Raw genomic sequence first — 12,522 nt, forward strand, 5'->3', positions numbered from 1 at the left:
CAAAGCCAGCCTGGGCACTACTAAAGTTCATAAGACTCTTATCACCTATTGGCCAACAGAAAACTGGAAGTGGGGCTGGGCTGAGGCTCAAGGGGCAGGGCAGTAACCTTGAGCTGAATCACCCAGGCCTAGAGTTCAAGCCCTATGACTGATAAAAAAAAAAGGAGTCTGATTACTGTGAAAACCAGTCATTTTAAAATAGTTTAGTTACAGCACATGTCTTGAGGGTACTGTTAATCATAAAAGCTCAATTTGTCTGGGGTTAAGAGACCAGTTCACTCCATCATCCATGCAGGACAATCTTCCCTAATAAGGTGGCTCCCAATAGCGTTCTTAAAAAAATCCAAACACTTTACAATTTTTACAGTGACTCCTCCCTACCACATCTGTAAAAGATAAAAATAGAGGATTGGCTACATAAATCATGGCTCAGATGGATGCGATCTTTGCAGTCTGGAAAGGTGCCTGTGACTCTAAGTTTGAAAAGCAAGCTGTAGGATGATATTTGTATTCATGGCTCAGACTAATTCTTCACATTCCCTTAGGCATAAACATAAGTTTTGTATGGAAAAGGCTGCAAGGACTTGCTTTAAACACTGAATGAGCTTGCTTGACTGAGAGCTCTAAGGATAGACGGGTAGTAGGTTTCAGTGGTTTCAGACCAAGCTACTGAGACTGGAATCCAAAAATCCAAACCGTACTACTTTCTTAGCTGTGTGTCCTAGAGTAAGTTAGTTTAATCTCTTGGATTCAATTTCTATTATCTGTAAAATAAGTCATCATTGTTTGTTTGTTGGGGGGGGGAGGAGGAAAGAGCAGTCCTAGGGCTTAAACTCAGAGCCTATTCTTTAAACTTTTGTGCTCAAAGCTAATGCTCTACCACTTGAAACCACAGCAGTATTTCTGCTTTTTGGTAGTTAATTGGAGCTAAGAGCCTTACAGAACTTTCTTGCAGGAGCTGGCTTTGAATCTATCCTTAGATCTCTGAGTAGCCAGTGTTACTATTACAGGCATGAGCTACTGACACCCAGCTCATCATATCTTCTTTAAGGGATGTTTAAAAATGAAATGAACCGGCCGGAGTTTGGCCTAGTGGTACAGTGCTTGCCTAGCATGCACGAAGACCCGGGTTCAATTCCTTGGTACCACATACATAGAAAAGCTGAAGCAGTGCTGTGGCTCAAAGTGTTAGCATAGCCTTGAGAAATGCCCAAGAACAGTGCTTAGGCCCTGAGTTCAGTCCCCAGGACTGGGGGTGGAGGGAACTATACTTGTCACATAATGAAGTGCTTCATATTTTACTGTAAAAAAAAAAAAGGTTAGCCTTTAGTAACTATCTATTCACGGTTATTTTTTAAATCCCAACTAGCCCTACATAAACAATATGAAGTAGCACATGTGGGGGTGGAATGATAAAAAATTACTCTCCGCGCAATTCTGAATATCAGCCAAACTTGCAATCCTACAGACTCAAAAGCCAACAGCAGGGATGAAGCAGTAGGAATGAGTTAAATCCATGCTGGGGAAAGGCAGGAGAGTTCTGGAAGTGAACAGACAGGAGAATAGCACTGTCTCGGTCGGCTGTTGGGAAGCCCTGCTGAAGGACACTGCGCAGGGAGGAGATAGAGGGTGTGGGGGCTGGCTGCCTGTTCTGGCTTGCAGGGGAAGCCCACGGGCTCCTATCTCCCATTGCCGGTAGCTACAGCAAGACAGGGCTCGTCATGACAAGGAAGCTCAGCAGACAGCCAGCCTGAAGCCAGACACCCAGGCTCAGCCCAGGGGTGCAAAGTCTTTCGCCAGGCTTCGGACTGTCCAATCAGAGCCCACCTCGGATCTCCCAGGGCCTCAGGCTGGGGAGCTGGGACTCAATGTCACTTGCCTCAGTTTGGAGTAAGTTACCAAGGCTAGATACCCCTCACCTCCTTTCCCTCCCCAGGGTCTAGACACACACCATAGGTCTGCCCCTGGCTGGGTTTGAAAGGATTTAACGAAAACTATTTTTCTGATCAGTAGTTCTTGTTTCTCTGTTAAATGACTCCACAGGGAAGGTACTGTGGTCCTTAAGTTAAAAAAAAAAGCAAGCCAACAGTGATAGTAGCACACTCCTGTAATCTTAGCCTGTGGGGGCTGAGGCAGGAAGATCTTGAGTTTGAATCTACTCTGGGCTACACATGGAGACTGACATAAACAAACGAACAGGAACTTTTTTAGATGTACCTATACTGTTGTATGCACTTAATTCCACAGGAATTAAGACTTTGCAAACTAAAAATGAGACAACCAGAAAGTCAGAATTAAATAATAACAAGCCTCCTACTTGCTCAAGTGTACAACACAGATTTCTAAGGCTTCTTGGTAACAGATAATCTTTATGGGGTGTCTGTGTGTGTGTTGTTTGAACGGAGGGCACGAAGCACGCTAAGCTTGGACTCTATCACTGACCTACACCTTTTGCCAGTCTGTGCATGCGTGCACCCATGTGTGCACACACACACACACACACACACACGTGCACAGACATGTGCGCACACAGGTACTAGGGTTTGAACTTGAGGCCTGGGTGCAGTCGCTTAACTTTTCACTCAAGGTGGGCACTCTACTACTTGAGTCACAGCCCCACAGATTTCTGGTGGCTAACTGAAGATAGTTTCAGGGACTTTCTTGCCTATGTTGGCCTCCAACCGTGATTCTCAGATCTCAGCCCCTAGAGCAAGATTGTAGGCAGGAGCCACCCCACCTGCACCCAGCAGGCAGTCTTAAACGATCCAAAGCAGAGATCCTGCAACCGAGGGGACAAGAGCAGGCAGCCTAGAATCACAACTCCTCAGCCTCAACCTCCTGAGTCCTGCAAGGAAACAGATCTTTCCTCCCTAGGGCCCCTGAGGGAGAAGTAGCCCACCCATCCCATCCCACCCCACATTCTGGATGAGGGTAGGCAACTCAGAGGTTAGTGGGTATCATACCAGACCCCCCAGCAGCCTGAAGCTCAGCAGGACCAGAACAGCTGCAGCCTGGAAGGAAGTCTATAGCTGTGGGGTTTTTCGTCCATAATTTGGCAGAGAGGGGAACAAGGAGGAGAGATTCCCCACACTTTTTCACTGGGAATCAGGGTTGGAGAGGCTGAAGACAAACAGATTCAGGCCTGAGAATGGTGATGTGAGTACTACCAGTCATAGAATCTGAACCCTCCCTCTTTTCCACACTCCCCAAGAGGGAGACCAGAGCTGTTGACCAGACATGCGCTGTCCTTCCACCCCCACCCCCCACCTCCATGGCCTGGAGAGGGAGGGGGGATTCAAAGCATTTGGGTCAGAAGTTAACTATTTCCAGTCCTCCTCTCACACTCATATACCCACCAGCTTGGTACTTCACATTCAGGATCCGGAGCTGGGGTCAAGGCCTGGCTTCATACACTTACTGAATGACATGGAGAAGTAACACAAAATTTTAAATCTTGAATTTCCAAAGCAAATAAATGGGGCCAATTCTACCTGTCCTGTGGGGCTTTTAGGAGGATTAAAGGAGCTTATTAAAAAAAGCACAGGGTGTGATTCCAGATGCAGCAAACACTTGATAAATAAATAGCATTCTGGTTGACTTTTTTTTTTAAATTTTTATTTGTAAGTTAGTTGCATAGGATACAAAAGAGTTCATTTTGCACTGTCCATATACATACAGTGGGTAGACATTTTTCTTTAAATTATTATTTATTTATTTTTTGCTTACCACTCCTGGGGCTTGAACTCAGGGTCTGGGCACTGTCCTTGGACACACTTTCTGCCTAAAGATAGTGCTCTGCCACTTGAGCCACAATGCCACTTCGGCTTTCTTCTGTATATGTGGTACCCAGGAATTGAACCTAGAGCTTTGTGCATGCTAGGCAAGCACTCTACCACTAGGCTACACTTCCGGCCCAAAATGATTGCTGGGGCTTAGACTCAGGGTCTGAGCTTTTGGACCTTGGGCTTTTCTCAAGACCAGCACCCTACAACCTGGGCCACAGAACCACTTCCAGCTTTTTCTGGTAGTATGTGGTACCAAGGAACGGAACCCAGGGCTTCGGCATGCTAGGCAAGCACTCTACCACTAGGTCACACTCCCAGCCCTGGGTGGACACCTTTTAAAGTCTTTACTTGTCAGCCCTGCAGCCCAGGCTTTATGACTGAATGAAAAGCACGAGCCCTGCTTTCTGGTTCTCAGACATCAGAAACTCTCACTCCTAGGGCTTTCCCAGTACCCCTGTCTCTGCCTGACAAGTCCAACCTGCTGCTCACTTGGCTCTCCCAGCCCTAACAGTCCTCTAGCCAGATTATAAGTATTCACGCATAACTTACTGGAACCTATTCTGCTGTTTTCAGTGCCAGAACTTTCCCTGCAATCTATTTCGCTCCAATCTCATCATTCCTCCCCAGGGTGTAGCCTGGCAATCACCACCACTCCAGGAGTATGGGAGCAACTCTTCCTATATCATTGTTCTCATCACCAATCCCCCTCCCTCCCTTCTCTCCCTCTCTCTCTCTCTCTCTCTCTCTCTCTCTCTCTCTCTCTCTCTCTCTCTCTCTCTCTCTCTCTCTCTCTCTCACACACACACACACACACAGAGTTTATTTTATATCTTTCCACTGGCACTACAGGAGCCTTTAAGGCTTGGGTTTTCTCACATCTTTTGTTCACGACTGGATCACCTGTACTGCATTCAGCCAGCGAATGGAGTCACTATGCAAACTGCTTGGTGGCTGACCTGTATTCTTTCTTTCTTTTTTGCCAGTCCTGGGACTTGAACGCAGGGCCTGGGCACTGTCCTTGGACACTTTTGCTCAAGGCTCTGCCATCTGAGCTACTTGTGCCTTTTTCTGAGTATGTGGTACTGGGGAATCAAACCTACAGCTTCATGCATACTAGGCGAGCACCCTACCACTAGGCTACGCTCCTGGCCTGTATCCTCCTCTAAATCAGGAGCTCACCAAAGGCCTCTTTGAATATCTAGTAGAAAGTAGCTGCTGACTGAGCGACCATTTCACCTTGGCTTTGAGGTTTCAGATACCTCACTGCTTCTTACAGTGAGGAAGGAGCTGGACCCAACCATTCTATTGCCAAAATGAGAAGGCTGCTACTGTCCTCCACACTGGAAGGCTGAGATCTGAGGATCGCGGTTCAAAGCCAGCCCTGGTACTAAAAAGCCCATGAGACTCTCCAATTAATCACCAGAAAATGGAAGTGGCACTATGTCTCAAGGGGTAGTGCAGTAGCCTTGATCTGGAAAGCTCAGGGACAACGCCCAGGCCCAGAGTTCAAGTCCCATGACAGATAAAAAAAAAAATCCACTCTGGGGAAGATATTTCCACTTAAGAAACCATAATCCAGGGCCGGGAGTTTGGCCTAGAGGTAGAGTGCTTGCCTAGCATGCATGAAGACCCGGGTTCAATTCCTCGGTACCACATAGAAAAAAGCCGGAAGTGGTATTGAGGCTCAAGTGCTTGAGCTCTAGCCTTGAGAAAGTCCAAGGGCAGTGCTCAGGCCCTGAGCTCAGGCCCAGGACTAGCAAAGAAAAAAAAAAAAAAGAGAGAGAGAGAGAGAAGAAACCATAACCCTTCCCAGATTTTCTTCCTACTTTGGAGAAACATCACCCAGTGCGTTAGCTTAAGAGCAAATGATGGCTAGATAAAGCAGGGAACTGGTGGCTCACACCTGAAATCCTAGCTACTCAGGAGGCTGAGATCTGAATTAGAAGCCAGCCAGGGCAGAATTTGCACAATACTCTTATCTCCAATTAACCACTTGAAAACCTGGAAGTGGAGCCATGGCTTAAAGTGGCAAAGCTCGAGCCCTAAGCACAGAGAAAGTGCCCAGGCCCTGGGTTCAAACCCCATGACTGACCAGCTTCCCCGGACACACATACACACACAAAATGGTTAAGATATTCTCTGCCAAAATACAGGACCAAGTGCCTAACAAAGACCTTCAATGTCTGAGCACATGGTGGTGGTGGTGAGAACAGCAGGGGTGGGGCTGATAAGGAGACAGCTGGAGTGGCCAGTCTAAGAGACTCTTCCCAACTTCCCAGTACAGTAGCAGGGCATCAAGATGGCTTTAGAACCCCAGAGCAACTGTGCTTCTGGCAGATACCTAACCGATACAGGCAGGTAGTAGATTCACCTAAGGATGTGCATATGTTTCAGAGGAGCTGGGCTGTGGAGCACAGTGACGGAGCACTGCCTAGCAGCCACAAAGCTCTGGGTTCATCACCAACACCAGAGCTGCTATCAGAGGCCCCGGCACTGGTACAACCGTACCAGTCCATGATGGAATGCGAGAATCAACTACAACGATATTCAATGTGCAGTGGAAGACGCCAGCACTAACAGGACACTGAGTTCAAATACAGCAAATTCATCTATGTGAACAGAAAGGAGGAAGGGGTCTGGGAGGTGCTGTTAATCAAGTTTCTGGATCTGAGTAGTTTATTTTATAGGCATTTGAAATTGGTAATATTGAGTTTAACACTTGGACATTTTGTTTTTTCCAGGCCTGGGCCTTGAGCTGTCACCTGTCTTTTTGTTTGTTTGTTTTTCTCAACTACTTGAGCAAACTCTGCTGCTGCTATTAACTGGAAATAATCTCTGGAACTTTCCTGCCAGGGCTGGCTCTAGACCTTGATTCTAGAGGTATGGCCAGCTGTACTGAGCTTGGGCACTTGAAAACATTACTTTCACAACAGTAAGTCTCTGAACAGACACTGTTCAACCTCACAAAAGGAACCTCAGCTGGTACAGGCTTGGGGGGTGAGGGGGGGAGGGGAACAGGCTTCTCCCTCCTTCCTCCCACCACCCTCCAGATACTTGGCAGAGCTTCTGGCCCTGCTCATCATGGGCAAAGCCTTCCTTCCAGCATGGAGGTGAGGAAACCTGCCTGGGTATCTTAGGAACCAAGAGTCTGGCAAAGAAGTGGGAGGGGAGACGAGAGGCTTGAGACCTGCTCCCCAGACACAATCCCTGGTGACAGTATTGAAAAGCAGCCCTACTCCATCATGGCCCTTATAGCTCAGTTCCCCAACATTCATATGTATGGGCACCATGAAACCCCCTGGGCCATAGAGGCAGCCAACCAGTATTTAAGTCTGGCCTTCAGGCTGCCAGCCCCAGAGACTCCATTTTCCAGCCCAGGGGAAGTTACCGCTACCAGCTTTTCAAGGCAACCATTAGCATAAAAAGTATCCAAGGTTAGACTGTAAGCCACTCAAGGGTAAGAACTTTTGTTTACCCTTTGTGACCATAGCAGTCCTACAACAGATCCTGGCACCTACTTAGGATAAATACAGGTTTAACTGAGAGAATGAACCATAAATAAAGGGCAGAGCATACAGCAGAGGCTCCACACTGAAAGGCAGTTTTTAACCTAGAAGCAGAAATAAACATCACCTTAATGTTAACTCCAGCTCAGATGGGGGCTTATTAATGAACTTTGAAGTTTTTTTGATGAGCTTTCAATCTAATCCAGAAGCTGAGTGTGCAGGGAATTCTGCATGCTTGGGGGTTACGCCATGCTGGCCAGGAAATCACTGGCTGTCCCTCATGTCCAGTCACGGCACTAAGACTGAACAAGTTTATTTCTACCATCTCTCCTCTTTGATTTTAGATCCAATCTCAAGGTGGCATGCACAGGGACAGGAAAACATTCCTGCTTGGTTTCCTTTTTAATTGACCTCTCAAGTTCCCATACTAGGACTCTTAGATGTATCCACGTTTATACCCTCTACAGAAATGCTTCTAGAAAATTCTACAACAAAAAAGAAACTTAGAAGTTCACAGGCATTGAGTGTTACTGGCAGCTGTGGGATTCAGGGCAGCATCATTCTATTTCTTGGGTGGGAGAGAAAGAGCAGAAAGCACGCACGCGCACACACGCACATCCACGCGCACACACACGCGCGCGCGCGCGCACACACACACACACACACACACACACACACACACACCCCAGTACTGGGACTTGAACTCAGCCTCATTTCACTCAAGGTCACACCTCTACTTCTGGCTTTTTGTTGCTTCACTGGAGATTGAGTCTTCCCAGGTTTGTGTGCCCAGACTGGCTTTGTACCAAGGTTCTCCCATCTCAGCCAGAGAACTCAGAAACTACTATTCAGATCTCACCTGGACCACAACCACCATGGCTGGGACAACTACACCATTTTAAGTTTCTTTTGTAAATTGGGCTCAACTTCAAAAGGTTGACATGATTCTTGCAAAGACCCACAGGCACCCTCTTAAGCTCATGCTGGGTCGCAGGTACAGACCAAGAGGTAAAAGTTATGTCTGGAAGCCCCAAAAGAAGCTGTCCAAGGTGAGCAGACCAATCTCATTAAGCTGTGCCTCCATTTTTTCATCTTTCAAACTTCTGATAGGGTTAGGTTATGGATTTTCTCAAATTCCAACTCTTGAGACTAAGAGCTCAAGGTATTTAATATTTACCTTGCCTGCTTCAAAGGGAATTTTAGGCTAAAGCAAGCTTAGAGTTATAGAAGGGCTTTGAAGGGAGAGATGTACATACAGACAAGGCATTAATTATAGCTCTTTTTTTGAAGCTCATCTTCATCAACACCCATAATATTCATAACCCAGGGGCAACTGTTTCTTAGCAATATGGAAACCTGCTTGGCTAGCCACATTTAAGAGTTTGTGCATGCCTGAAAGTGTGCCCATTCCACCCAGCTTGGAGCTAGGGTGGGCAGCTCTTGTTTGGGGCACTGGGAATGAGGAGAGGGAGATAGAAATGTATGTCATTGAACACAAACATTTTTGTTGTGGAGCTTCTCTTTCTTTTAAATTTTAAATCCAGGACCTTACTCTATAAAGGAGTTATAGCCCCAGGTTTGTTTGTTTTGTGTGGGTTGAATGGGGAGCTTAAACTCTAGGTCTGGGCATTGTCCCTTCAGCTTTATTTTGCTCAAGGCTGATACTCTACCACCTGAGCCACCACTCTACTTTGAGCTTTTTTTGGTAGCTAATTAGACAGAGTCTCATGGACTTTGCTACCAAGGCTGCCTTCAAACCTTGATCTGCAGATCTCAGCCTCTTGAGTAACTAGGATTACAGAGATGAGCTGCCCAACTTGTTCAGTTTTTAGGAGAGGTCTTTCTGTATTGCCTAGGTTGGACCTGAATCCTTGGGTTTAAGAAATCCTCAGCTTCAGAACTGGAGTTTGGCCTAGTGGTAGAGTGCTTGCCTAGCATGCACCAAGACCTGGGCTCAATTCCTCCGTACCACATACATAGAAAAAAAGCCAGAAGTGGTGCTGTGGCTCAAGTGGTAGAGCTCTAGCCTTGAGACAGTCCAAGGACAGTACTGAGGCCCTGAACTCAGGACCAGAACTGGGGAAAAAAAAAAAAAATCCTCAACTTCTGAGTAGCAGGCATTACAGATAGGCACAACTACATCCAGCTTGGGGAGTCTCAACTAATTGGACCCTGAAACTTGCTCTTAAAATCAAGGTGGCATCCCATTTCACAATCAGTCTGCCTTAAGAACCAATCACATCTTGTGGGGAGACTCAAGGTGAGCCCTACATACTAGCCCACTGTTTCATAAATCAGGTATGTTCCTGGCCCAAATCCACCATTTTCACAACCCTAAACCCAGACTCCTGAGAAAGCTGAGTTTCCTCAAAAGGTTTACAATACCTGATGTCACCAGGAAGTACTCTAACCACTCAACCATGAAATCCAAAACCTGATCACTGCTTTCCCCTATCAACCTGGAGCCTGGTGAATCTGATAGTTCCCACTTCAGTAAGAAAGATAAGGTGCTGATAATGCTCAAAAACCATGGAGGGCTCTCAGACTCTACTAGAGAACTTGACAATGGGGGTGGAAGAGTGAGGGGAGATTTTGGCAGAGGTCTGCTTAGCCATAAAGCTTCCTCAGGGAGCCGGAATTGGATTTGGGACCCTGCCCGAGTTCACATTTTTACAGGTTTGGCTCACTTGCAGTTTGTTAGCCAACCAGTAATAAAGCCATGTGCAAGAATTTAAAGTTTATGAGGCATGGCCTCTTATGCCTCAGCTCAGCTCCCTGCAGCCAAGGGTTTAAGCAGCCTGGCCCAGCCTGGGTGTTAATTGTTTTGTCAATCTGCAGAGTTATTTGGGGGAAGAATTTTTTTAAGGTTTCCACAGACTCCAGGCCCTCAATCCTCCTTAGAGAAACAAAGAAGGGCCTTTCTGTCCCTAGGCAGGACACCCCCACATTCAAGCTTTGGGCATTTGTGTAGAGTTGAGAGGTGGGTAAGGATTACTCTGATAGAATCACTAGGAAAAAAAATACTAAGTGGCCACCATTCTTAATATTTTGAAAACCAGTTAAGCTGTAGATCCTCTCCCTAGGGGGGGAAAAAAAAACCCCAACATGGTAGTTCTGGGGTGTCCCACCCAAGTTACACCCCTGTTTCATCACTTAGATTTGATTCTGTGTTGAAAACCCCAACAATTCTCTCCATTTAGAGGGAAAGAACCCTTCACCGGCCGGCAGCTTCTTAAGTCTCATGACACATTGGATCCCCACACAAAAGTGACCCCCACTTTCAAGTTTTTGAACTTCAGTGAGGAAAATGAGTAAGTGGAAGATCAAAAATGTGCTTTGATCTCTCCTCCACCCTCTCTATTGCCCAAGGCCTTCTGGCTTGGGTTCCCTTACACCCCCCAACTGATCTACCATCGCTGTCCCAAGACTTTGGGGTGCAGCAGTATCCCCACACGTGATGGCCCCAGGCCAGGTGTGCCCGGTCCTTTGTAGGCAGGCAGGCAGGCGTCAGGGGAGCAGGCCCTCCGGGAAGGGCAGGGTTAAGAGTACATTCCAGCTAGCTGCCCGGGAAGGAGGGGGGCGGGGGAGGGGAGCAAAGAGAAGAGAAACAGACCCGGTCTGTCTGTCGGAGACACAAAGCACGGTTCACAAAGGGGGCCCGAGAGGGGCGAAGGGGGCTGCGCGGGGCACGGCTCATCCCTACACCTGCGCGGGGGCTGGGGAAGGAATGTGGATCGCGCATTCCTGCGCTGGGGGCCAGCCCGGGAGAACTTCGGACGTCTGGGCTGGGTGAGGGGCTCGGCTACTCGGCACCGAGGGGTCCAAGCTAGCATCGATGGCCGGGGCAAAGAGGGGCTGGACGTTAGGGGGCGTCTCTCTGCCCAGCCTGGTCTGACGGCCGTGCACACGCGCGCGCGCACACACACACACCCATCGCAACCCCCTCCACGCCTTCGGTGCCTCCCCGGGATCCGAGGCACCAGAAGTGCCCGGGCCCGGCCACTCCTAGCGCGGGCCACGTGCGGTCCCGCGCGCGGCGGCTCCACGCAGGTTGGCTCCGGCAGGGTCTTACCTGGTCCTGGCTGCAGCTCGGTGCTGGCCGCCTCCAGGGTCACTTCAGCCTCCCCGAGGCGCGGAGGACACGGATCCGAGGCTGCGCACGGAGGCCAGCAAACCTGTGCCTTCAGGGGAAAAGGCGAAGGAAGGAAAGAAGAAGGGGGGAGTCTGGGTCATCGGTGCGCCTCATCTCGGGGAGACCCCCTCCGGGAACTCCGGGGCTACCCAGACCCCCAACAAGCCCGACCCCGCGCGTCAGCTCTAACGCCCCGCGCCCTGCGGACCCCGCCCGCCCTCCAGGGAGCGGTCCCCGCTATGGCAAGGCCCCGGCCCCCGGGTACCTGGAGGAGGAGCACGAGGGGCACGAGACGCTCTCGGCAGAGCCCCATGCTTGCAGGGAGAGCCGACGGCGGATGCGGCGGCGACCACCCAACTCCGCAGCGCTCAGCTCGGAGCGGCGCGGCTCGCCCGCGGAGGGGGGGGGGCCAGGTGAGCGCAGGTAGGCGCTGATTGGCCCAGCGCCGCGAGGCCACGCCCCCTCGCAGGTGGGGCCGCGCCGGGCGCGCCTGGGGCCGGTGCTGAGCTCCGGGACGCCTCCCGGGTGGGCGTTCGAGAGCGCGGGGGGCAGCTCTGGAGTTGTTCCCAACGGGAACGCGGAAGGTCTGGAAGGTTGGGGATTCAAAGGAGATTAAAAAAAAAAATCACTCCATTCCTCAGCCGGAGACAAAGCTTTCTTTGCTTTGCGGCTGCAGGCGAGGAAGGGGGGGTAAGGAGGGGGAGGGAGACGAAGCTGACGGAAAGCAGAGACTTCCCCTAGAGCTGGGCTGGAGTGTGTGGGGGGGTGCAGCCCCACACCCGCTACTCCGGGGTCTGCGCTTGGCCTTGTTCTCCACCTTCCACGCGCTCCCGCCCCGGGGACCCGGGCTGAAAACTGGCGGGGACGTCCTCCGGGACCGCACTGCGACTCACACCTTGCGGGAGAACCCCCGGGTCCGCCCCTCCGCCGCGCCAGGGCAAGGCCCTAGGAGGGCTGGGCGCGAGGCGCAGGGAGGCCGAGCAGCCGTGAGCCCTGTAGTTCCCGGCAAATGCCTCCTACCTCCAACTCCCCCTTATAAATGCCTTCCCACCCGGTTGTGGTAGCTATTGACTCACACCTGTAATGCTAGCTTGTCCAG

At 49.8% G+C, this 12,522-nt stretch overlaps 1 protein-coding gene across 1 annotated transcript in view; it reads right to left on the reverse strand.

The window, feature by feature from the left end:
• Nucleotides 1-11,787, reverse strand: part of Cdh3 (cadherin 3) — a 41,254-nt gene extending 29,467 nt beyond the window's left edge. The window contains exons 1-2 of the mRNA XM_090357381.1: nucleotides 11,689-11,787; nucleotides 11,364-11,472 (exon numbers count right to left, since the gene is read on the reverse strand). Of these exons, the coding sequence (XP_090213507.1) occupies nucleotides 11,364-11,472; nucleotides 11,689-11,736 (157 nt within the window). The 5' untranslated portion in view covers nucleotides 11,737-11,787. The remainder of the gene's footprint in view (nucleotides 1-11,363; nucleotides 11,473-11,688) is intronic.
• Between the last annotated feature and the right edge of the window lie 735 nt (nucleotides 11,788-12,522).

This window comes from Megascapheus bottae, chromosome 24 (assembly GCF_031878675.1).
Source record: "Megascapheus bottae isolate mThoBot1 chromosome 24, mThoBot2.hap1, whole genome shotgun sequence".
NCBI lineage: Eukaryota > Metazoa > Chordata > Mammalia > Rodentia > Geomyidae > Megascapheus > Megascapheus bottae.